The sequence below is a fragment of the Gadus chalcogrammus genome, chromosome 9, assembly GCF_026213295.1.
Source record: "Gadus chalcogrammus isolate NIFS_2021 chromosome 9, NIFS_Gcha_1.0, whole genome shotgun sequence".
Classification (NCBI taxonomy): Eukaryota; Metazoa; Chordata; class Actinopteri; order Gadiformes; family Gadidae; genus Gadus; species Gadus chalcogrammus.
In genome coordinates this window covers 14,678,140-14,703,538 of record NC_079420.1, presented here as the reverse complement: position 1 = coordinate 14,703,538, position 25,399 = coordinate 14,678,140, and the positions used below count along the sequence as shown (strand labels likewise).

Sequence of the window (25,399 nt, the reverse complement as noted above, 5' to 3'; positions counted from 1 at the left end):
GTCCCTGCTCACAACTTAGGTTTAGGCTACAGACTATTAATTGCAAAAAATCGGTAGTAATGATTATGCTGCCGCATTGTTTTTTTTTCTCAAGTGTGCCAATGATTATGCTGCTACGTGCCAGTGGCGGCACGCGTGATAGGGTTGCCGAACCCTAACCCTAACCCTGCATTATACTGATATGATGTGGATAGCTGTATATTATCACATGTCAAATTTGTGTATGGGAATGAATCGGAATGGTATATACGAGATACGCTAATTATTATTGTAATAATTCAATAATAAAAGTAGTAAAACATACTTTTGTAAATCGAACTATAAATGTTCTCTCTTCATTTCTCTTCATTTATCTATTTGATACTTTCCCCCCTCATCTGTTTCAATGGATTTCTACTTAAATATATATATTTGTTAAATTGTTTAATCCTTTATTTATAAATACATTCTTTAAATTGGTTAATTATCAAGTGTGAGGAAATTAATTGTTTCCATGGCCCAATTAGTCCTACATGCTTTTAAGTATCTTCAATCATTTTCATCATCATCTTTTTAATTAAAATTTGATCAATTGTCATTAGTTCTTACCGTTGCAGAAGTGTCAGAAAATGTTTGCAACATTGTTGCACAGTGTTTGTGCGTAAAGGATTCAGACACACACCTATGTGGAGGATCCAGCGATGGTCCAAGCGCAACTCATCTTTCTGAATGATAGGAGGAGTCAAAGTGGGGCAGGAGGAGGAGTCAAGGTGGGGGCGGAGGAGGAGGAGCAAAACTTCAACGTTTTCAAAACTCTAATGTCTAGCTTATTTCATTGTTTGCTTGTGACCGCAACGGACGCTGTCGCATGTAATGCGTCCCTCTGCAGTCACAGCCCACTGAGGAGGACAAAGTCGAAGAGGAGTCGGGGAGTAACGGAATGAGAACGACTCGGATTGAAACAGATTGCACGCTTTTCCTCTTTAATGCCAGCGACCAAACCCGACTACATTCTACAAGGGCATGTAAGTGTACCATCTTTTGTGTTCGGCTGGGATGTTTTTTATTATGGTTTTTCCTATGTTGTAACCTCGCCGGAATGTGTGATTGGACATAATGTTCACTTGAGCGTGACACAAGGTTTTGCAGCTGCATAAGTGAACGTGAGAACAAGGATTCATTCGTTCAAGACCCAACTGATTCACACATGTGTTCTCATTTACTGTCTCAGCTAAATAAGTCCGTCGCGGATTTAGTTCCGTCAGGCCCTTCCTCAAAATGCTATTTACCTAATAGAAACTAGGAATATTATTAATAATGGGTTCGCTTTGTATCTAGGCTTTATGGCTTCGTTTACACAGGCCTTATCAAGTATCATGTTGCATTTTCTAGCCAAAAAATGTTGACACCCCTCTGTGCTCCGGATGTGTAGGTCCAGACTGTTATATTATGCCAGGCTCATGCATTTAGCAGTAGGCCTACACGTTATTTTAGACACGTGACAATAACACTCCAAGTTAACACAACACAAGTAAGGTTATTCAACATCGTTAATGTGTAGGTTGAGTGTGGTTATTGTCATTACGCAGCAGCTTTCTCGTGATGGTCTTTTGAGATTGGATAACTTTTTGGAACCACTTTTTTTTCGGAATGTTCTGTGTGTGTGTGTGTGTGTGTGTGTGTGTGTGTGTGTGTGTGTGTGTGTGTGTGTGTGTGTGTGTGTGTGTGTGTGTGTGTGTGTGTGTGTGTGTGTGTGTGTGTGTGTGTGTGTGTGTGTGTGTGTGTGTGTGTGTGTTTTCACACATGCAAGCCTCTGGCATTTACTAGCCTTTGATCTGACTAGAGCTTGTAAAGGTTTGTGTAGCAGTATTGTTTAGCAGTCCTCCCATTTTGGAGTGGGAACGAGAAGATTTCCATATAAACAATCCAGTGGCATTCATTATGCGTTTTTACGCTGACAAGTATGCCCTTATTACTTGATTTTTTTTTTCCCGGCACGGCCCTCGTGTTTACATAATATACCTTCTTGATTTCACACCCCAATGTCCCCTCTCAAACCCTACACGTATTGGGGGTTTCATTTTCATGTAAAACGATTAGACGGCATCGCGGTACCAGGGGCGGGACTCTGGTACTCTGGTAGGTCTTGATGCGTTGTCTCTGCAACAGAAACAAAGCAGCGACATCAACGTGAGACGGGAAAATAAGTGAGCTTGTGGATCACTAAAGATGTGAACCTCTCTATCTAATCTGGCTCACCTCATGCTGACCGGAAGAGAGGGGGAGGGCTATATGACGGCCATAAAGAAAAAAGGAGCCCCCTTCATTCTCATTTAAATTATACTTGTTTGACTAATTTAATGTTAGTCAAAGTGAAACATTGCTTGCTTTATGAATCTTTTCCACAAAGCCATGGTCCGAAATTTTCATGTGAAACGATTAGACGGCATCACGGTACCAGGGGCGGGAGTTTGGTAGAGGTCTTGATGCGCTGTCTCTGCAACAGAAACAAAACAGCGACATCAACATTTGAAGGGACTATCAGCGAGCTGCTGACCATCATGCAGTCCCTCCAGAAAAACGTGATTATGCGATCGCATAATTCAACGCATATCAGCCAAAGTCTGCATATTCATGCGGGGGCCGCATTTTTTCAAATATGCTGCACTTTCACCGCAAAAATTGCAGATTTCCGTGCAAAATATGCAGGGCTTGCATGATTTCATAATCCCTGCATTTTCGTTGCAAAAAAGACGCATATATCTTAGCAGAAAGTTGAAAATTTTGAGTTTACTTCACGCAAGAGCTGCCGTTTCCCCCTGTTGCCATGGGAACGTTATGAAGTGACGTAATTACGCGACGTGAACGTCATCGGAAAGCTGCATTATTCGCAAGTTCCCGTAATTTTTGCAAGTTCCCGCAATTTCAATGCATAAAATTGCATAAATATGCAGCGTATTTCATCGCATTTTTGAAGAAAACATGCCGCATAATCAAGGACTTTTGGCCGCAACAATCACAAAAAAACACAGCATTTTTCTGGAAGGACTGATCATAGAAGGGAAGGTGATAGTAGCATTTAACGAAGATGGTGAAAGAGGGTGCGATCTACGAGAAATTAGTATGGGAGAAATTAACTCTTACATTTAATGATATGTAATTATTATCTTGCCTATGCATGCTATATTAATTAAATAAGTGTGGGGAAACATTGAGTCAACATGGTACCACTCTCCCTTTATGCAACGGCCTCTGGAGCGACCCCTAGCTTGTCCCTTCTAATGTTCGTTGCTGACGTGTTCCATATGTTGTGGCATTACAGACTGTGGTGTGGTGAAGCAACAGGATGTGGTGTGGTGGAACGACAGAATATGGTGTGGTGGAGCAACAGGGTGTGGGCAGAGAGGAGATCTAGGGAGATATGGATAACTGGATGGGCTTGCAAGGGGCAGGATATGGCGTAGGTTCTAAGTTCGCAGGAGGCGTTATAGGTGCCGCTGTCAAACTAGTTTTCTTTGGTTTGACCACAGCATGGAGGCAGACGCACAGAACTCATCGCGATCATCTTAAATGTTGCTGCGATGATGCATCTTTTTATTCTGTTTCAACATCGTCTTAGCCGAGCTAAGACATTTTGTTTTCAAACATAATGGCTCCGCCATTGATGCACGCACAGGTTAGAACACACACACGCACGCGCACACACCACAGTGTGAATGTAGGCTACTGCTGCCTGTCTTGGCCAGGACACTGGAAGAGATGTTTAATCTCAATGATGATTATAATTTTCTACTAACCAATAGTAGTTGCCTTGCATTTTAAAATGTCAATGCACTTTTCAGCCCTGAATAACAGTAAAAGCTATTTAATAATTTGCATGCATAGTATGCTACACTTTCCATTGAACAATTACCCGTTACCATAAATTGACTAATTTTATAATTTAATCAAATGATCACACACTAGCTGCTTTCAGACACATGAGCCGTATGTGTGAACAACATATCCTCACATTCGTACCCTGAAAATCTCCTGAATAATACTACACCTGAGGTAGTAGTATTTTCTCCGTAGGAAATGTAAATGACCTTATATGTGAAGGAGGAGTAGAAAGTCTGTATTTCTCACACCACGTCAGTGGGTGTGTTCTTGGGGATGGCTCCTCTGCATGTCATTGAGTGGCCCCCTAAATGATAATCAGCCTGGTGCCTTTTGTTCGCTTAATGGTTAAAAAATATTTAAATGTTGGCACTGCTTTTAAGGGTGCACTCACACTAGGCCATCTGGCCGTGGCCGTTGGCCGTTTTCACACCTAACCGTGCTCAAATGGCCCCATTGTTCTCTGGCCTGCACGGTAAACCCTTCAATTCGTTAACCACATAAGATAAGATAATAATTTAGCAGCAGGAAGCAAGTTATAATCTAAATAAGGATAGATACAAAATAGTGCCAAAGTAAGGATAAACGGTATACAAATAGAAAAACGGTAAACGTATAGTTGACGTACGATGTAGTATAAAAAAAAGTAAATGTAGTAGGCCTATACACATAATGTGCCTGATCTCATCAGGCACATTATGTTTTTACCTGGCTAGTGTGATGGGTGGGCCTGCTTGCGTTTTTAGTATTGCATTTCAGGTGTGTGTGTGTGTGTGTGTGTGTGTGTGTGTGTGTGTGTGTGTGTGTGTGTGTGTGTGTGTGTGTGTGTGTGTGTGTGTGTGTGTGTGTGTGTGTGTGTGTGTGTGTGTGTGTGTGTGTGTGTGTGTGTGTGTGTGTGTGTTAGGGCTTTGACTTTTGCCCAAAAATCATATTCGAAGTTCGTTTGGTTATTCATATTTGAATATATTCGAATATTTATTAATAATATTTTGACCATTAAATGCCTTCAGTAAGACCTGGGCTGAATCCGAATACTTATTACATACTATTTCTGTTCAGTTTCTACTGTGGCGGTAGTACGCATTCTTTAACGTTTTCAGTACTACACAATGTAGGGATGGGCCGATAGTCGATTCTATCGACTATCGACGATAGATGGAATCCATCGTCGATCGTGTCAAGTAGCCGATAAAAAGGCGATAATATTATATTTTTATTTTTTTATTTTTTATTATTATTATTATTTTTTTATTTTTAAAAGCGCTGTGGTAGCTATTTTTTCAACTTAAAAAGCCCCGCAAATTGTAATTGAAATTAACTGGCACCGGTGGAAAACATACTATGTAGTGCTGACCTGCCGTATTCACTCACTGCTGCGAGAGGAGAGGGGAGGGGCTCGAAACCTACCGGTCTGCTCGCACGGCGAAATGACATCACATTTGTGTCAGTAAATGCGCCGGGTATTTGTGTGACACAGACGGATGCGCCCAGATTGTGTAAACTAACCGGGCACTCAAGAGGAAAGCTGGAGGTTGTTTTGATGTTGAATGTTACATTTCCTTGAACAAGGTTTTTCTGATTAATTTTGAATGTTTCATTTTCTTGTTAAATCCCAAATAAATTGTTGATATTTCTAAACGAAAGCCGGAGACTCCATCATTAAATGTAGTCGTTTTCGCCGCTTGCGGTTATTGAGCTTCGTCTTCTCCTCCGGAAAAACACGACTGCATTGCATTGTGGTATATGGGAGTAACACGTAGGGAACATCATATGTACACTCACATTTGGGTATTTTAAGTGCATATAGGGCATGAAATTAACCAGTGAGAATTCGAACAACACTACAAAATAGCGAGCACCCTATGTAGTGCACTATATCCGTGATGGGGAACGATTTCGAACACAGCTACGAGCCGTGTGTCATCAGCGTGTGTCATCATGACAGCGCCGCCGGCGCCGACGCATCGAAACTTAAATCAGCGGAGGCTCACGGCTCACGCTGGTCCAAGGGGAAGACCATCGTATTTGTTTATAAGAAAAAAATCGAAAAATAAAAACGCGATTTTTTTCAAAGCGATAAATTATTATAAATAATTAATATTATAAAATTATTATAAAGATGACCCCCCGATAGTATCGACTATCGACGATCGCTAGGGGGCGCTATCGGACGATGGAAGCTTGTAGACGATTGCCCAACCCTAACACAATGCGTACTGAGCATTCGGACGCGCTATACTGTATTTGTGGCGTACTACAAAATTGCATCCCTGGATTGGATTTTGCGAGGTTTGTTTACCGGCGTTGCTATGGTTACCGGTCTTGCGTGTTCCAACGGTTTATTGGGTTCCTGATAAATCGCTGTCTAATCAATACTTCATTCACTGCCTCTTCCGTGGTCATTACAATATTATGAATAGACTGCGTCGGGTTCTCCGACGTCTCTCCCTCTTGGCCTGCCCATAACGGGTTCGAATATTAAGGGCTGCCTAATATTCGTTCGAAATTTTGATTTATTTTTTGATATTCAAATTATATTTGAATTACGGTGTGTGTGTGTGTGTGTGTGTGTGTGTGTGTGTGTGTGTGTGTGTGTGTGTGTGTGTGTGTGTGTGTGTGTGTGTGTGTGTGTGTGTGTGTGTGTGTGTGTGTGTGTGTGTGTGTGTGTGTGTGTGTGTGTGGTGAAATAAATGCATGCATTATTTTATTTACGACCGGATATTCAGATGAGATGCTTAGGCCTAAAAAAAAGAAAAAAAAAAAGGTTGGTTCCTGTTGGTTGCCAGTTGAGGTCATGGGTAGGTAGTAGAGATGCACCGAAATGAAAATTTGTGGCCGAAACCGAAAACAAAACCGAAAAAGACGGTTCCGTTTAAAGTTGTCAAAACACTATTTTTAAATATTGCTTAAATCTACTGCTTACAATAAATGTTTAGACATGTTTTTCAAGGAAAAATGTTTATTTGAAATCTTCAAATGTTGGAGAAAAACACATCACCCTGAATTTGTATTGCGGTTTTGAGAACAATTGAGCCCCCCCAACCCCCTCTGTCCTTTTCTTTCATCTTCTTTTCTACCCTTTTCATCTCTCTACCCCCCTCTTTTTTCTTAAACTTGGCTTCACAATATTAACTGTTTTTTGTCTTTATCAAGTGTAAAGTCTCTGTAAATTGATTTCTAAACAACAACAATAATTACAACACATTTCAAAAGCCTTCCAACACAAACAAATGCATAAACATGCAATATAACAAATTATCAGTGTCCTAAGCATATGTCCTAACCCTATTTTATATTACTGGGAAAACAAGTTTTCACCAAAATCTCAATTCTTATTTTTTTTTACTGCTGCATTTGAACGCATCAATCATATTACTGAGCCAACCTGAACACATCACATTTGACACTGTTTGTGACCATTGGTTAGTTTTTTTTTTTAAGCTAGCTAGCTCTATATCCTGCCGATTTTAACATGGATTTAAAAACTCCATTACTATTTTTAACTGACGGGACTTTCTACACTGTCCGGTTGTGTGATTACTACAGCTGCTTTGAATGACTGTTGATGCACGCGGTGCCGACTCCGAGCCCGTCGGCACAACGTCTGCACTCTGCAGCAGCAGTAGCTGACAGAGTTTTTGGTTGGACTAGACGGATACTGAGTTGAAGGAGTTTTTTTAACCCAAAGACAGTGAAGGTACAACCCTTTTATGTAGGCCTACAGTCCAGTTTTAAGATATGACCAAAATACAAGCTGTGGTCGCTCACACTAAAGCTCGCTGTGCGCGTGCATGAACCGTGAACCAACCTGTCGGCGGCTGGCTGTAAACAGTGCTGCGCCTATGAGTAACTTATTAATCGCGCGACACAACGAATCGACGACCAAATTTGTTGCCAACGCATTTAGTAATCGATTTCTATCGATTTTATCGATTCGTTGTTGCAGCCCTAGATTGAGCTACATTAAATAGATACAATATAAGGAACCAGTCAGTTGGACATAACATAATCAGATATAGGAGTGAATGTATATTTTAAAACATATTTAAGTAATCAATAACCATATTCTCCATCTTGGAGAAGCCTGTTTGTGCCGGTGCATGTTTCTTGCTCATCAATCTTCCCGTGAAACTTTGAATGTATCGTTCAGGCTACAAACGATGCCATATTATATCTGCTTAAGAATGAACTCTGTGATCCGTGCTTAAGGAGAGATTTAGCTGAACAAATTACTCTCTCCGCCGCTTCAATTAACCTTTTCACTAGCTTACGAACGTTAGATTAAACATTCCCGCGGTTCATGGCGAGATAAACAAAACAACTCACAACCTATAAAAAGCTAGAGGGGGTGGCGTAATTGTTACATTTTACTATTTTGAGATCGTATAGGTGGCCTGTGCTCCTTGCTTGTGTAATCAGACAAGATTGTATAATTTTGCGTCACCACCACTTTCGGCCACCGATTCGGCCACTCATTTGGCTTTCGGCTGAAAGCCGAATGTGTCTTTTTTTGCGTTTTCGGCCGATTTTTTTCGGTTGCCGAATTTTCGGTGCACCTCTAGTAGGTAGGGAATTTATTTCATTTTTTCCAGCGGTGGCGATGATAGGTAGGTTGTTTTCATTTAAAAACGAGAAAATTCGCTCATCCTTGTACAGAATGAAGAGGTGCTGTACCAAAACCAAAACGTAATTATAGTTTGCATAAAAAAAAAAATATATATATATATATATATATATATTTTTTTTTTATAAAGCTCATAAAATAATTTGGGTCGCACATAAATTGACAGGGTCGGTCGGAAACCGGAACCAAACAATTTTTTTTTAGGCCTTAGTTATCCAGTAAGACGATAATATAATGCAATCCTGTCTTCTTTCAGCGAGCGATAGCTGCTCAGCTGTTACAGCTCTGTTTCTTCAGCAGGAGGTAGTCCCAGCTCCAGCAATGACTCAGCTTTCAAATTCAAAGGGATTTTGAACACACCCTTTGTCACTCAAAATGTCATATCGCCACGTTGGCTTAAACTGATGAAAATGATCAATGAGAACAACCAGGTGTGTCTGAATAATTCTAGTCAGATGTTTCACATCTGTGTCAGTGACATAATTTTCTTCTATCTGCTGTAACACACTGGGAATCGTGTTGTGTCTTGTGTTTGGCCATCGGAGTCGTGCAAGTCAAAGCTTGAAAAGTAGTGAAAGTTTCCAGTAGGAAAAGTCGAGCAACATAACAAAGTCCTTCACAGAGACATTTTCCCACACATACCTTATGTAAACCAGTTTAGCAATCTGAGACTTCTGTGCTCTCATCGAGCTGAATTGAGATATAAGGCAAGATACATTTTTCAGCAATGGTGTGGGATTGATCCTTCCTCACCTTTTTATATTTATATTAATTGTATGTTGCCAAATGTCCCGCCTCCTTTTTAATCTAAATCATATTTTTTGCTGTCTGTGGGTCGGTGGGTGGGTTGGTCGGTTGGTCGTTCCAGACCTTAAAATACCATATTCAATGCTGGGATAGCTAGTTACTTCAATTAAATTGCATTTGCATAGCACTTTATCAAAATAAGGGTCTCAAAGGGCTTAACATGCCCTATATATTGTCTATGGGGATGGGGTGCGGGCCGCTGAGCAGGCGGGTAGCCGTATGGGGTGTACTGGCATCCAGTCTCGGTCAACACAACACTCTAAAACAGACAGAATGAGGGTTAGAAGGGGCTGGGTGGACGGGGACGTGTAGGCATAGGGCTGGGCGATATGGCTGAAAACTGTATCACGATTTAAGTGTTTCATATTGGTCGATATCGATAATTTGTGTGACCTTTTTTAAAATGAGGACCAGGAGAAAAATATACTACATTTTTACTAAATTATCCTTAACCTTACTCTGGTTGTAGGCAGACAATGGAAATGAATGTCAACAACACAGCCATGGAAAACACTCAAATACATGCCCATCACAATGAAAACTTAAAGGGACACTGTAATATTTTACGTCATTTATTACCTCAAATCAACGTATTCATTCATAAATAAGTCCTCATTGGTGTAGAATTATCTCTGCCAAAAATCTCACTTATCCTCCCTGAGCGAAGAATAATTATTATGTAGTTACATAGGACGGGTAAGCTTCATGGAGGCTTCCATGTTCTTCCGGTCTATGAACTGCCGAGAGGGACAAAAAGCACTAAGTGGTACAGGAAATGCAAACGCGTTTTCAATCTGAGCCAGCGTGAATGATGACTGAAATATTTCACTATCTTGCTCGAGGAGTAATTACTCATGCATCATTAGCTTACACTAATGATTAAATGCAGTTTGAAATTTGTTTGAAATAACGAACCTCATCATCACTCGAATGACTCAATGAGGTAGTATTGGATGTTATGACACAGCTTCTTGGCACATACTGCCCACCGTAGATTTTGAACAAGCGAGCACTATTAGTTTAAATGCAATGTATTGTACCACCAGATGGGAGTAATTTTTACAGTGTCCCTTTAACAATTATCAATAATAAAGTGCTTAACAAAAATATATGTTACAAAAACATGTGCAAAGTGTAAAATGTAAACGCATCGAAACCTGAGACCCGAGAAGAACTATCTACATATATATTTTTTACTGCAGGTTTAGTGCAAAAAAGTTCACCCTCTGGTGAATAACATTTCATTTTTTAAATATATGCAGTGTTTAGTAAACATAGAAGAAATGCAAGTAAAACTGAGGTAGACTAGACCTTTACATCTGTAACATCTGAACTATTCATTTTATTGAAAAACAAATCAAAGCGGCAGTCGCAAGGACAGCTACGTGTCTGGTCCCGATTTCCAACAGCTGGCGTAGCCACGACAACAAGCGACGCATTCGGCTGATGGTCACCAGTTAACACGGTCACGAGTTGAACTGAAACACCGGGCTTCTCAACAGTACTGAGCGGAAGCATATCCTTAGCTATGTGATATGCCACTGCCTGGGTTATGTCTTTGTAGCGTTTGGATGCTTTGTCATCAGGCACTGATGCCGAGTACCTCTCCATGGTGGTCAGCTGCTGCTTTTGCGGCGTTGCATTTGCAGATGTTGCTGGCGGTTTTTTGATACGGCTGTGCTCCAAAGGGTGAGAGTGGCATGACGCTGAAGTTGGCATCCGATTCGCAGCATCCGATTCAGCAGCTGGTCCACTTTAAATCGGTCCTGTTTGAAAACCACTACACCTAGACTCTTCAAATCTGGACTAAATTATCACAGTGAGGCTATACATTATAATAAACATAGTTACAGATTTGTGAAACCTTTTTTCTATTTGTGAAAATGCAATACAGGCTCATTTTAATGCTTTTTAGGGGTCCAGACTGCATTAGAACGGGTCCTGATTGAAAACCACTACACCTAGACTCTTCAAATCTAGACTAAATTATCACAGTGAGGCTATACATTATGTAAAACATAGTTTCAGATTTGTGAAACCTTTACCCTATTTGTGAAAATGCAATAAAGGCACATTTTAATGCTTTTTAGGGGTCCAGACCGCATTAGAACTGATCCTGATTAAAAACCACTACACCTAGACTCTTCAAATCTAGACTAAATTATCACAGTGAGGCTATACATTATGTAAAACATAGTTTCAGATTTGTGAAACCTTTAACCTATTTGTGAAAATACAATGCGGTCTGGACCCCTAAAAAGCATTCAAATAAGCCTGTATTGCATTTTGTCTGACGCCATGTGCAATATACACGGACAATATCCGACCGATTTTTTTTCCAATTTGACCGGTAAAATGAAACCTTCCCGGTCACATGACCGGCACCAATTTCTTCTAGCGGAAACACTGGTACAACCGTGGCCAGAAAACATTTTCTATTGATATTATTGATTACGTGTCTATCGTGGTACATATCGTTATCGTTTTATCGCCCAGCTCTATGTAGGCATCCTCTAATCTAGTTATCTGATCGCTTTATCTGAGAAATCACTTCCTTGTTATTTTTGATACCTCTGTTAATTTTTTTTTAGCATTTTACAAATGAATGAATAATTGTGTTTTTATAATACCACGGGATAACTGTCAGTGGACCGGTCTCAAGGTCACTGAGCACTAATTAAATGTCCTTGCGTTCCATTTCTTCCAGAAGGATTTCAACATTCCTGGACACACGATCAAGGCAAAATGGATACCACTCTTTGGATGTATGTTCAGCAAAATAATCAAGTCCAGCAAAATTCACAACAGCATCAACAATTCTGGAGTCAGGCAGGCTACTCAAATACTTACCCAAAATATGCAGAGGTCAATGACTCACAAAGTGCTCAGTTCAATCCTGGCTATGGTCAGCAAACCACAATAACTTATCAGCAGTTGACAACAAACCCAGGGTATAAACCCCTTCAGAATAATTATGTAAATGGGAACTCAAACCAAAAGACTGCATATGATGATGCACAGACAAGAAACTTTCCCCGTCAATGGCAAGTAAGTGCATGTCAAATGACCACTCAGCAAGATCCAACCTTTCCTGGGAACTGGTCAAACCAGAGACAACCAAAGATGACGGAACAGACGGAAACATACCCATACCAAAACATGCAAAACAGTGTTGGTAATCACAATTTAATGCCACTGAAATTTAATTACCTTCCAGAAAATGTTAAGAAAACAGTGCCACATAATAGAGGAGGGCACAGGGAGTCAAATACAGAATTAACATCTACATTCCGATGGAAACTCCCTGCCACACATGGCAAGCAAGTGGAAGCAACAAGAAAGAAAGAAGGTGCAAGAAAGAACCAAACTCAAACCCCCTATACAGCATCAACACGAATGGCTTCACCACGTTTTACTATGCCAAGAAAACCAATGCCTCCCCTTGATACAACATTCATCTCAAGTGTACAACTTCCTGTGTCGCAAACACATATGCAACTTCAGAGTGGTGCCGGGGCGGCCCCTGCTTTCAGTAACTCTCCTGTATTCAGGGCCCCACCTCCGTATACCAGCTGTCTTTCTCGTGTCAAAAATGTTGAACTACCTCAAGCCACTCATCTGATGAATCCAAACAACCCGGGCAGAAACCCACCCCCTAGCTATTCTTGCCAAAAGGCTGTGGCGGTTGTACAACCACTGTTGCAAAAAAACACCCAAGTACCTGCTAAAAAGAGCTGCCCTGAGAGGATGGGTCGCCAGAAAGATACCTCAATAGATGGTTGTGTTGACAACATCCAAATAGACGGCAACACATTACCACATCTATTTCAACCTTTGCCTGAATCTGACGGTTCAGAAAAAGACGGTTCAGGCTCTGACCAAAAACACCCACCAAATGCCAACATAGAGCCTACCAATGATGGGACAGTGACCCCTTCACTGCTACCAAAAGGAAATGTGAAGGAGTCTGAAGCTCATCAATCAGTGACCCTGGATTCAAGCCACGGTAAAGAAATCCCAAAAAGTGGGGTTGAAGAGTCTGAAACGGATGATGTTGGGCTGTTGAGCGTAGTTCCTGTAAGGACATGGACACATAAACAATTGACTGCTTTAGTTGAAATTACTACCGGAATTGAAATGATCAAACCTTGTCATTCAAATGCGGTTGTAGACCAGTTAATAAAACACCTATGGGATAATGACCCGAAAAAAGCATTGAGTCTGATCAAATCAAACTATTACAAAGAGCTAATGACTGGGGTGATCGACTTTTGCAAGGACACACACGACTCGACTATACTGTCACACATAGATAGCAAAAACTGGGATAGGGTTAAAGAAAAGTGCACTGTACTTGAAGACGATGGTGTCCATTTTGAGTCTCCTTATGTGTCCCCATGGTTGAATGTTAACAGGCAGCTGGATGACATTGATAACGAGTTTGGCTTCCCCTCGTCGTTGAAGAATGGTGAAAGCAAATGCAACACTGAGACGAATCCAATGGAGACAAAATGTGTAATTCCTGTGGATATTGTGAAGGAAATGGCAATTGAAAATGTGCCTCTAATTGCACCTGCTCTAGATGTTGTAGAGGCAGCTAAGTCAATTCTCCAAACCAAATGTACCCTATCCATAGTTCCTGATGAAGCATTAACAGTGGACCTGAATGATCCATTGGACCTCCTTGAAATAGAAACAATGCATCCTGATCAGGCCCGGATCGTCTTTGAGCAACTGAAAAATGGGTCTAGTTTGATTGAGTTCAAATCCAATGAGTTTTCAACAACTGAGGAACGGACTAGTATGGAGGAGTTTTGCTGCATCAATAGGTGGATAGAAAAGATTTTAGGGAAAGAACCTTCATTCGAGTGCTCGTGCAAGTCACTGTCAGAAACCAACAAGCCCTGTGTCATTTCGACAGGTGACTTGGAACCCAGTGAGGAGGAGAATATTATTGAAGTGTCTCTGAATCCTATGCGTTCAAATTCAACGAAGGGGAGCAAAACCGTTGACTTGACCAAACAATTTGAGGTGCCACAAAAAGGGTATGACAATACGCCTATTACTCCTCCCTCGACCATGGACTTTAATGAGGAAGACGAGATTATTAATATCCTGAGGAGCATCAAAGGATCCATCTCAACAACAGCTCTTGAAGATAATTTCAATAAAGAGTTGAAGCCTGTACGCACAGGAGAGACACTAAATATTGACCCAAAACAAGCAGAAGATCATGATGAAGATCATACAGCTGTGTGCGCTAAGCATCCCATCGCAGAATCAAGTGAAGACCATACGTCTACACCAAAGGCTATACTGACTATTGCACAGAAACAATCAAACGGCGACAAACATGATTTGAAGTCCATTGGTTCACATCTCACAGCTGGTCCAAACAGGCTCTCTCCTACAGTGGACCAAAAGGATGCCTGTCCTCAAAGCCTTAAAATGAGACTTGGGCTCAGTAGAAAACGTAGAAGGACAATAGGAAAGATATTGCCATTTGAAGAGCCGGTCACATCTGTCTATCAGCCTGCTATTAAAGAAACCTCAAACGATTTAATCAAGGAAAAGGTTGTTGCTGATGACTCCACAACTGCTGCAGAAAAGACTGTGAAACTTGCCTTATTTGGCAGCACAGAACATAGGAGTGGTGTTTCAGGACCCCGCGGAAAGAGTCACTCTTCGAGTCAGTGGTATTCAGGACTTCCGCATCCACCTCCATCTGTCGTTACGCTGACGATTTGTTCAGTCAGAGACCGAATTTGTGAGGAATGGAGAAACAGTTATCTACCTATAACAATAAAAAATGGTAAAAGCAGAACCATTAGGTTGATGGATATCCATCAGAACTCTAACTCGGCCACCAATGCTCCTGTAGAGGCTGAACTCATAGACATGGAGAGGCTTCCCGCTTCCCCTGAGCAAACCTTTCCCCTAGGATCTGGCAAGAAACGTGGAAGGAGGAAGGCCCATGCAGAAGTCCTCCCACTTGAAACAACACAAATGCCAAACAATAGTGTGACAAAGAAATGGCTAGTTAATAGTAGAAGTATATCTAAAACACTAAAAGTTCCTGACATGCGGCGGAAGGAGAACCGAGGATTGAGGTTAGGTCTGCTTCGCCACCACTTGGAAATCCAAGCTGGACCCAGACGCCGAAAGGACAAGAGAGCTTCTGCATTGGGTAAGTCACCACATGGTTATTCTACACCTTTGGTGAATCAATGGGGCAACAAGGCCAGCCTTGTTTCAATGACAGCATTTCTAAGCTGCCATCGTTTTCTTGTAAAGACAAATCTATGTTGCAAAAAATAACATTTTTTTTTAAATATAATTTCCTCTAAACAATCAACGTCTTATTTTAGATACCTCCAAAAGTGCTGCTATGACCAATGGTTTGAAGACCACCATCCAAAGATCAATAGGTAAAGTAATACCTATCATTTCTTATTTGTTCCCTGCTCAATTCAAAACGTATGGCAGTTGTAATTCTGCTGAACCCTCATCGTCTTATTGTTGGTCACCAGTGAAAAGACCGAAAACTGCAATTATCTGACTTATTGTCTACAAGTGCCGCACATTGGAACTTCAAAACAAGTACCAGAAATGTAACTACAATTTAGATTGCGTTTATGTGCGTCTCTGGTGATTTAGATACAACTTTATCGATCCCAGATGGGAAATTAAGAACAAAGAACCTAATACAGCATCAGTGTCTTTCTTTATGCAGTATTCGCCTGGCTATTGCATGTACTGACCAACCCTTAATGCTGATGAATTCTCCTTCAGCTGGATGGGCTCGTATTCCAGATAAGAAGCACGGTCTTCTCACGTCCTCTAATGTCGCCCTGCAGTGCAAGTCCACCTTCCAAGAGTCTCAGAAGACAAATGCCAAAAGGAAAAGTCTGGAATATTGTGACTGATTTGGGGTGAATAAAAGTATTAAAAAGGTTTCTTTCTCATGGATATGTTAGGCATTTGTTACCGTGTTTGCTTTGAAGGACACATTTATTTTTCTAGCGACATTGTGGATATTTCAAATTTGTATTTTTCTCATTGTTTTTTACATCTTTTTTGCATGCAAAATATGCAATATTGATATATTGCTAATTAATATTGAATGTATGTTGTGCACAATTGCAATAAATCCTTGTTTTTGCTATGACCATCTTTCTATTTATTGTTTTCTTATTTTATTAACCAAACCAGCCCAGAGTATAGCATATCTGCAATCTGGAGGGACAACTTCATACAAGGAACTATATGAGGATGTATTTTATCAGTGGATCGCCCAGGAAGTCTTGGAATTCCAAACATACACCAGTGAAGGTTATTGTAGGGAAGTTATGCGAGAATTTGACTATACTTTATAGTAAATATAACCAGAATATACTTAACATATAGATTAAAACTTTATTAATCCCATGGAGGGGGAATTCCTTTAGTTACAGCAGCCCAGCAGCAGTGGAAGACAGGATATAAAATACATAAAAATACATGAGTGCTAAGGAAAACATAAATAGATGCTATAGTAAGGACTAACGGAATAGACCGTCTAAATGACGAAGAGGCCCAGTAATGCAATGTTAAACGGTGCCCAGTGATCAAGTATATACACATACACATGCATATATGCACAAATACATAAATGCATGCATGCATACACAAAACACAAACATACATCAGGCACTGTTGTTCAGCCTAATGGCTGCCGGCACAAAGTCTTACACCTGGGGGAAATGAATCAGTGGCTGAAGGGGCTCCCCATCTGCCAAAGTTCATAGAGGGGATGGGAGGGGTTGCCCAGGATGGACATGAATTTGTCCCTCCTCCTCTGCCTCCAGACTGTGCAACTGTAGCCCAACAACAGAGATGGTCTTCCTCGTCAGCTTTTTAGTCTGTTGGTCTCTCCAGTCTTGTGACCACCTCCACAGCATACCCCAGCAAAGAACCAGTTTCCCGAAGATCTTCATGACATGTTGGGGAAGAATGTATTTATGTACTTTCATAAGTAAAATCAATCCGGTCGTAAAAGCTATGCTGTAGCAATATCTATGTTTGTATGTCATGATAGTAACAATACTTATCGGTGATTTTAATTTTTGCAATGCTGTAAGGTTAGCTCTAAACTCATAGAATAGCCAGGCCTTAGAAGGCCCATTTGCTCTAGCAATGTGAGAAAGGTTATTTTTAGACAAAGAGGTTGTGAGATGAGTGTGGGGATTGATGCAAGATACAAGATACAATACAAGATGTTTATTGCTATATACACAATGGAAACATAGTTTGCACTGGGCAATGAAATTCTAAATTTGCAAGTTCCCTTCACACAAAATATACTTAAAATAAAGTAGATAAATAAACTAAACTACAAAAAAAAATCTCTACAAAGGCCAGAATTTAGTTAAACAAAAACAGTTAAATATAATTGAATATAAAGTGCTGTTTAGCATGTGCAATGTTCGCATACAGCAGAAGGCACTGAAAGACATTGAAATATAAGAAGTTAGAATACATACATTGGATATTGAATATTATTATTAGATAAGCACATAGTGCAAATGTAGTTCACAGTTGATAAGAAATATAGTTCACAGTATTGAATATAGTGCAAAGACAGTGTTTGATAGAGTAATTCAGCAGCCTGATGGCCTGTGGATAAAAACAGTTTTTAAGTCTGGTTGTTCTGGCTTTCACGCTCCTGTAGCGTCTGCCAGGTGGAAGCAGTGTGTGCTGGGGGTGTGTAGTGTCCTTGGTGATGTTGTTTTTCTCTTTGTGATTCGGTTGTTGTAAATGTCCTGAAGTGATGGGGGGGGCTGCTCCACAGATGTATTGTGCAGTTTTAATCACACGTTGGAGAGCCTTTCTTTCCTGTACCGTGCAGTTCCCAAACCACACTGTGATGGAGTTGGTCAGGAGGCTCTCCACTGTACACCTGTAGAAGTTGCTCATATAATATATATTATAACGGCCAAAAGCTGTGTGAGCCGATATTATGAATCTCAAACGACCGCGTTGGGTTCTCAGACGTTCTTGGTTCTTCAACGTCCTCATCAATGTGAAGTAGACCGCGACAAGGAGGAGAAAGGGATCGTTGCCGGGCAGCGCTTAGGCACCTCCGCCTCCGGCGGTGGTCCCTCAGCGGGTCTCAAGCTGGAGACATTCGCCGCCAACAATCCCTTTCTCCTCCATGTCGTGGTTCATGTTCTTGAGGGAGTCAAAGCCAAAGTTCCTTCCCCCCAATTCATTCTCAACCTTGGCTGAGATAACCCCCAATACGAGTATCGTTGTAGAAATACCAGAGACGAGAGTCCGACAGAACGGTTATCCAAATAACAAGGAAGTGTACAACAGTTGCGTTACAGTCCTGGAGCTCTATATCTAAATAACATCATATAATACATAGAAATCTATATCATTTAATACATATTATCACGGCCAAAAGCTGTGTGCGCCTCCAGACGATATAATGAATCACAAACGACTTTGTCGGGTTCTGCGACGTCTCTGGTTCTTCCACTTTCACATCAACCTGAAGTCGACTGAACCGCGCGCTGCCTGCTGCCGGCTGCCCGCTGCCGGGCGATGGTGCCTCGCGGCAACAGGCGGCATGTCGCAGTTCATGTACTTCAGCCAGTCTAAGCCAAAGTTCCTTTCCCCCAATTCCTTCTCAACCATGGCTCAGTTGACCCCCACAACAGTCTCGTTGTGGAAATACAAGACACGTCAAAGAACCGACAAGAAACACTTGCGTTACAGTGTGTGTATTCACACACTGTAACACACACACACACACACACACACACACACACACACACACACACACACACACACACACACACACACACACACACACACACACACACATGTGGCGCTCACACGGTCGAGTCTCATTGGCGGGCCAACGTCTCTGGGCGGGCCAGGCAGAGTAAGGGGAGGAGCTGAGATTCCTGATGACGTCATGAATACAGACATTCCATCCACAAAGCTAGGGGAACTCATATTTACGTTAGAAAACATCATAAAGTGAGATTTTCATGTCATGGGACCTTTAAGAAGTACAGACGCTGCTGAGACTTCTTGGCAATGTGCTGGGTGTTGTGAGACCAGGAGAGGTCCTCGCTGATGTGGGTGCAGAGGAATTTAAAGGTTTTCACCCTCTCTACCTGAGTCTCGCCGAGGTGTAATGGATTGTGCTGGTCTCTCCTCCTCCTCGGGTTGATAATCAACTCCTTAGTCTTCTCTGTGTTTAAGGAGAGATTATATGTGTGGCACCAGGACACCAGCTGAGCCATCTCCCCCCTGTAGTCTATCTCCACCCTACCAGTGATCAGTCCGATAACTGTTGTGTTGTGGTAGAAATTAATGATTATATTTTATGGTAAACTATGATTATTATTAGGCCTGTATATTTAATGGTAGAAAGCATTTAAAGCGTCCTGGATTCTTATCCAGGGCTGGTCACGAGGCCTGGGAGTCTTGGGTCAGAGCAGGGGTTAGGGCCCAACCCCCCAGGAGCAGGAAGCTACTGAGACAATGCATGCTGACTCCACTTCCTGGGTCCTAGACTATCTCGGTGACACCTAAAACAAGAAACTGCTGAGTACTGTGCATAAGGAGAGGCTGGAATCTGTTGACGAGAAGTGACTCTGCAGACCCACCCGGCTGTTATCGTTGTTGTTGCTCTTCACGATAAAGTATTTTGTTAATACTTGCTCCGGACCCCTCGATTTCTTTTACTCTCTCTTAAATTAGTCGAAGTGTTTTATATCTCGGTTAAAATACACTACAGTGTCATCCGCAAACTTGATGATTGTGGTGTTGCGCTGGGTGGAGGCACTGTCGTAGGGGAAGAGGGTGTACAGCAGAGGACTCAGCACACAGCCCTGGGGGGTCCCTGTGCTCACCGTCCTTGTGCCCGATGTCCGGGTACCAACTCTGACTGTCTGGGGTCTGTCTGTAAGGAAATCCAGAACTCTGCTGCAGAGGGAAGGTGTTGGTCCGAGGATGAGGAGATTCTCAGCCAGTCTGGTTGGGAGGACCGTGTTGAATGCTGAGCTGCAGTCGATAAACAGCATTCGAACATACGTGTCCTTGTTCTCCAGATGTGTGAGAGCTGTGTGGATGGTGGTGTTTACTGCGTCATCAGTGGGCTGGTTCCGACAGTACGCAAATTAGGGAGTCCAGGGTGTCCGGGATGGTCTTTTTAATATGGGACATGATAATCTTCTCAAAACACTTCATCACAATTGAAGTGAGTGCGATGGGAAGGTAGTAATTCAAGCAGGTTATGGTGTTTTTCTTAGGGAGGGGCACAAGGGTGGTGTTCTTGAAGCAGGTGGGCACAGAATATTGTGAGAGGGACAGATTGCAAATATCTGTTAGCACCTCAGCCAGCTCCGCTGAACAGACCCTCAGTGCACGGCCCGGGATGTTGTCAGGGCCTGCTGCTTTCCGGGGTTTCGTTCTCCTCAGCGCCCTGCACACCTCAGCTGATGTCACCGTGAGTGAAGAGCTCTGTGCTGCCTCTGTTGGTAGAATCCCTCTGTTGGTATTGAGGTTGTCAAAGCGAGCGTAGAACTAATCTGGCAGTGTGCTTTTTTGTAGCCTTCAGCGTCACCAGAGGCAAATGCAGTGGAGAGGGCACGCAGCATGGACCGTACATCACAGTTAATCCAGGGGTTTTGGTTTGGGTTTGCAGCACTTAGTGGGGACAATATTGTCTATGCATGTGCAGATGTAGCCAGTTACCACAGTACAGTCCTCTCTCACAGCAGCAGTCTTAAACAAATCCCAGTCAGGACTGTTAAAGCAGTCCTGTAGCACAAGATCAGTCTCCTCGTTCCATACTTTAACAGTTTTACTTACTGGAGGGGCCTGTTTGAGGAGCTGCCAGTAAAATGGGTAGAGGAACACGGAGATGTGGTCTGAAGTGGGTGGCAGCCTTGATGGCATACAAGGTCGAATAACAACTTTGTTTAAGGGAGTGTTCCAGTTCCGGAATTTCCTTCTTGATAAGGAACCAGCTGCATCTCAGGCCAGGTTCATGGACAGGGGAGAAGAACAGCCAGGTCAGGTCCAGAAGTAGATACTCTCGTTCACTCCAATACAAGTGGGGAGGAGGAATGTGTCTTCGCAATTTTTTTTGTTGCTGGTAGATATGTAAGCACTTATTTGTACATAAGTTATTGATTGCATTTTTCGTAGAGCTGTAGCGACGCGTCGATGACGTCGACGTGTCGACGTCAAAAATTCGTCGACGTCAAATTTCTCCGTCGACAATTTTCGACGGAGAAATGGACGAAAGTCACAATAAAGGAAAATGTCCGCGCACGAAATCATCAAAGGTATGGAAATACTTCAAGTTAAGTCCTAAACGGAAAGGTGTTGTGATTTGCACTCTTTGCCAAATGGAGTTGGCATATCACAAGAGCACGACAGCAATGTTGGAGCATCTCAAACGAGAAAGTATCTCGTGCGCATGAGAAAGTATCTCGTGCGCACGAGAAAGTATCTCATGAGCACGGGGAAATATCGTGCGCATATCACTGGCAGTATGTGTGTGTGTGTGTGTGTGTGTATGTGTGTGTGTGTGTGTGTGTGTGTGTCGTCAGCGAGTAGGTGGACGAGCGAGGAGAGCGAGCGATAGCGTGCATGTCAGTCTAGTGAAGTCATGAACGAGTCCGGTTGTGTGTAAGAATAAAGTACCCAGCCTGTCAAGAATCGGTGGCCGCTTCATTCCATCATATTCCGACCTATAAGCAGACTCACTGTCGGTCAAAGTGAAGGGTCATGCCCCCGAGAGAGCATCGGCCCTGGAGGGAACGTATCACCTGTGCTCCTTGGTCTGGGAGCCGACAGCAGGAAAGATGTAACTAACCATCTCGTAGTTGGAGGCGGAGCGCAAGAGAGTATACGCACACATTTTTTTCATGTCCCTTTACGGGTTCCGTATTAAATAAAGTATATTATTAAGAATTTTTTGGTATTTATTTGAGATACAGATTATGGTTTTTATTAATCGAGCAACAGAAAAATAGATAATCGTCCAATTAGTCATTAGATTAGTCGACTAATCGATAAAATAATCGCCAGATGAATCGTTTAATAAATAATCGTTTACCCCCAGCCTTAATTTTTCGTAACTAGTTAGTTGGAAGAAATATGTTTCTTAAGCAATAACATTGAACTGTATTTTTTCTAGGCCTACATTCATTTACTATGTTGTTGGTGTCATATGGAGCAATCATTCATATTTAAAGTCCAAAGATCATTAAAGTTATATCTATTTTTATTTGAACTGCCTGTATGTCCTCTTGATTATAATATTACAGTGTGTACCTTGGTTATCAGCTATCATAAAATGGTGTCCAAATGGCTGCATGTGTAAGAAATAGGACTTGAACAAAAAGTGTTACAATAAGAAAGCTTTTATTTCAAAAATCCTCCCACCCCCAATTTTAACAGAACGTTTTTTTTTTTTTTTTTTACTTTGGGGGGACAGCTACATAGAACGTGGAGAGGAGAGTAAGCATGTTTTTTTTTACATGTTCTGACTGTCTGAGTTGTGCCTGAACGCGTTCATGAACTCGTTCATATTTTGGGCGAACGTGAACTGAACGTACTGTATTACTGCCTGATGAACGTTACTGTGAACTTGTTCATTCTGGTGTCTGTGAACAGCACGCTCACTAGGTTTAACTTCATTCAATAGGGGGGTTATTTGTTTATCAACACAGTGGATGCGCGTTAAGAACGCTGTGTTGTTTGACCGGTAGCCATGGTTTTCTCTGTGTGGTTAATTTGCAGTTGCAGTGTTGTCAGCTTACTGTTATATTAAACTGTAATCAGAAAACGCGGTTATATGCTATAGACCCTAGAGTATCTGTGGTATAAAGGCTGAGACGAATTTCAAATTATAAATATGTACAATCCATAACGTTAGCCCTCTGGCTCATAGCTCAGCGGACTAGAATACCTCCTAGAATCAATGCTTGTTGGCCGGAATCGGAAAGGGGGGCTGTTTACGTTTGGTTTTAGTCTTTTCACTCGGTTCTCCGTCTCAACAGCAGGGCTAGAGCCGAGCAAAAAGACTACAACCAAACATGAACACCTCCCCTTTCCGTTTCCGGCCAACGAGCAATGAGCCTTCGAGCAATGAGCCCACGTATTTATGTTTTTTGCATGTTGTGACTGTCTGAGTTTGTGATGTGGGTCTATGGTCTCGTATTTATGTACATGTTTCACGTATTTATGTTTTTTACATGTTGTGACTGTCTGAGTTTGTGATGTGAGTCTATGGTCTAGTGGTCTATGGTCCAGTATTTATATGCATGTTTCGTGTATTTATATGTTTTTTACATGTTGTGACTGTCTGAGTTTGTGATGTGAATCTATGGTCTCGTATTTATCTGCATGTTTCATATATTTATATGTTTTTTTCATGTTGTGACTGTCTGAGTTTGTGATGTGAGTCTTTGTTCTCCTACTCTTGGCCTGCACCTTGACGTGGTGAGTGGGCTTTAAACTAAGACAGGCCTTTTATATGTTTTTGATTGTTACTGATTGTTTTTCTCACAGTTTATCTTATTAATGACACTGAGCCTTAATTAAACCCCTTCTCTTCTGTTTGCAGAAACTGGAAACTTCAGAGTATATTTTATCTTAAGTTAGAAAATCGTTTTTGTTTCCTCATCAGATGCCAGTCCATCAAGCTCCTCTACTTGTCTGCCGTGCCACCATCATGCCTCATGCATCACCTCTCAGCGCCCTGCCCAGCTGAATCTTATTCTGTTACTCAAGCACTTTCCAGCTCTTTCACAAAAGTGACAAACAGGCTCCACCCAAGTGTTTTTAATCTTTTATTAATTATACATGTAAGGTGTGCTTAATTGTCCTGAAAAGTTCCCATCAATAAAATGCATTTTATTATCATTATTATTAATATTACATTATGGCTCCATCAAAAGCAATGTACACCTGCCATTTACCGTTATCATTTATACTATCCTAGACATCTTTAAACGTATTGACATAGGACTACAGTAGGCCTGAATTCCTCTGAATGTTGAAATAAAAAAAATTCCCACAATTGTATTTCTGCATTCAGACCCCTGTCCATCATACTCCTGTTGTTGTGTTCCTGCACACCTGACTGTCTCCTCCATCAATTGCTGCCACAGCCCTCTCACTGTACAATATTTCATGTTAAATACGTTTCAGGATCAAGTTTGAGATTCAGTTTCAGTATTATTTGTTTTTTAAACCTGACGTGGGGCTGCAACCATCATATCTGTCTTATTTATGGCACCCACACATAATAGGTCTCTGATACCATGTGGGGTCATTTCAGACTCATTTGCTTCCTAACATCTTGACTGAATCAGTGAGTTCCCTGGGTACACCAGCTGTTGGGTCTGTGTATTTGGCATTTGATTCTCGTTTCAGAAACAGAAATATATATTGTTTTAAAATACAAAAAGGTATATACAAGGTGTTTTTCTTATAAAGTCAAAAGGGGCAAACTAATCAAAAATAATAATTGTTAAACATATAGAGAATCATCGAGGGGTTTAGTAACTTATACTTCCATGGTCGGTAAACAATGCGACTGCGATCGCTCAGACCTCTCGCTTCTGATGCTACAATGCCAGCAATGCAAAAAAACAAGAATATTTCTGCATCCGGTACAACATAAACTAGGGCGTGGCTAGGCTACCATGATGCAGAAGCATATCTCTCCTTGATGTTACCCTGCGCCAGGGCCGTTGCACCAAATCCTGGGCCCCTATACAAGAGGTACTGATGGGCCCCCCCCCCCCCACGAATTCCCCCTACCAGCCCCCTGCGCTGAATTGTTGACGGGGGGGGGGGGGGGGGTAGAGAACAATTGTTGACGGGGGGGGGGGGGGAGACGAGGCCGTGTGCGACTCCCAACACTATGGGCTGGTGGATAATTTGAATTTCTCTTTTTTTTTTTTTTTTTTTTTTATTGCCATGGGCCCCCCCTCTGCCTTGGGCCCCCCCACGACTGCCTCACTTTCCCCCGCAGTCCGTCGGCCCTGCCCTGCGCCATTGAGCAGTTTACATAGGAATGAATGGGCGCCA

At 41.9% G+C, this 25,399-nt stretch overlaps 1 protein-coding gene across 3 annotated transcripts; it reads left to right on the top strand.

The window, feature by feature from the left end:
• Positions 1 to 767: 767 nt before the first annotated feature.
• Positions 768 to 25,030, top strand: si:ch211-106e7.2 (uncharacterized). Of its 3 annotated transcripts, XR_008896548.1 has the most exons (5): positions 768 to 1,004; positions 11,997 to 15,476; positions 15,658 to 15,717; positions 15,820 to 15,900; positions 16,082 to 25,030. XR_008896548.1 is itself a non-coding variant. In XM_056599156.1 (4 exons), the coding sequence occupies exons 2-4, from the start codon at positions 12,035 to 12,037 to the stop codon at positions 16,213 to 16,215; spliced, it is 3,636 nt and encodes a 1,211-aa protein (XP_056455131.1). In that variant the 5' UTR covers positions 769 to 1,004; positions 12,000 to 12,034; the 3' UTR covers positions 16,216 to 25,030. The 3 variants fall into 3 exon arrangements, 2 of the variants coding, with proteins under 2 accessions (XP_056455131.1, XP_056455130.1); XM_056599156.1 differs by lacking the exon at positions 15,820 to 15,900 and having other exon boundaries at positions 769 to 1,004; positions 12,000 to 15,476; XM_056599155.1 differs by lacking the exon at positions 15,820 to 15,900 and having other exon boundaries at positions 769 to 1,004.
• The last annotated feature ends 369 nt before the right edge of the window (positions 25,031 to 25,399 follow it).

Bases quoted from the DNA above. Each gene is read 5' to 3' on its own strand.
- si:ch211-106e7.2 (XM_056599156.1), top strand. From the start codon at position 12,035: ATGGATACCACTCTTTGGATGTATGTTCAGCAAAATAATCAAGTCCAG. The intron at 15,477-15,657 runs GTAAGTCACCAC...GTCTTATTTTAG, and splicing joins CAAGAGAGCTTCTGCATTGG to ATACCTCCAAAAGTGCTGCT. The intron at 15,718-16,081 runs GTAAAGTAATAC...ATTCTCCTTCAG, and splicing joins CACCATCCAAAGATCAATAG to CTGGATGGGCTCGTATTCCA.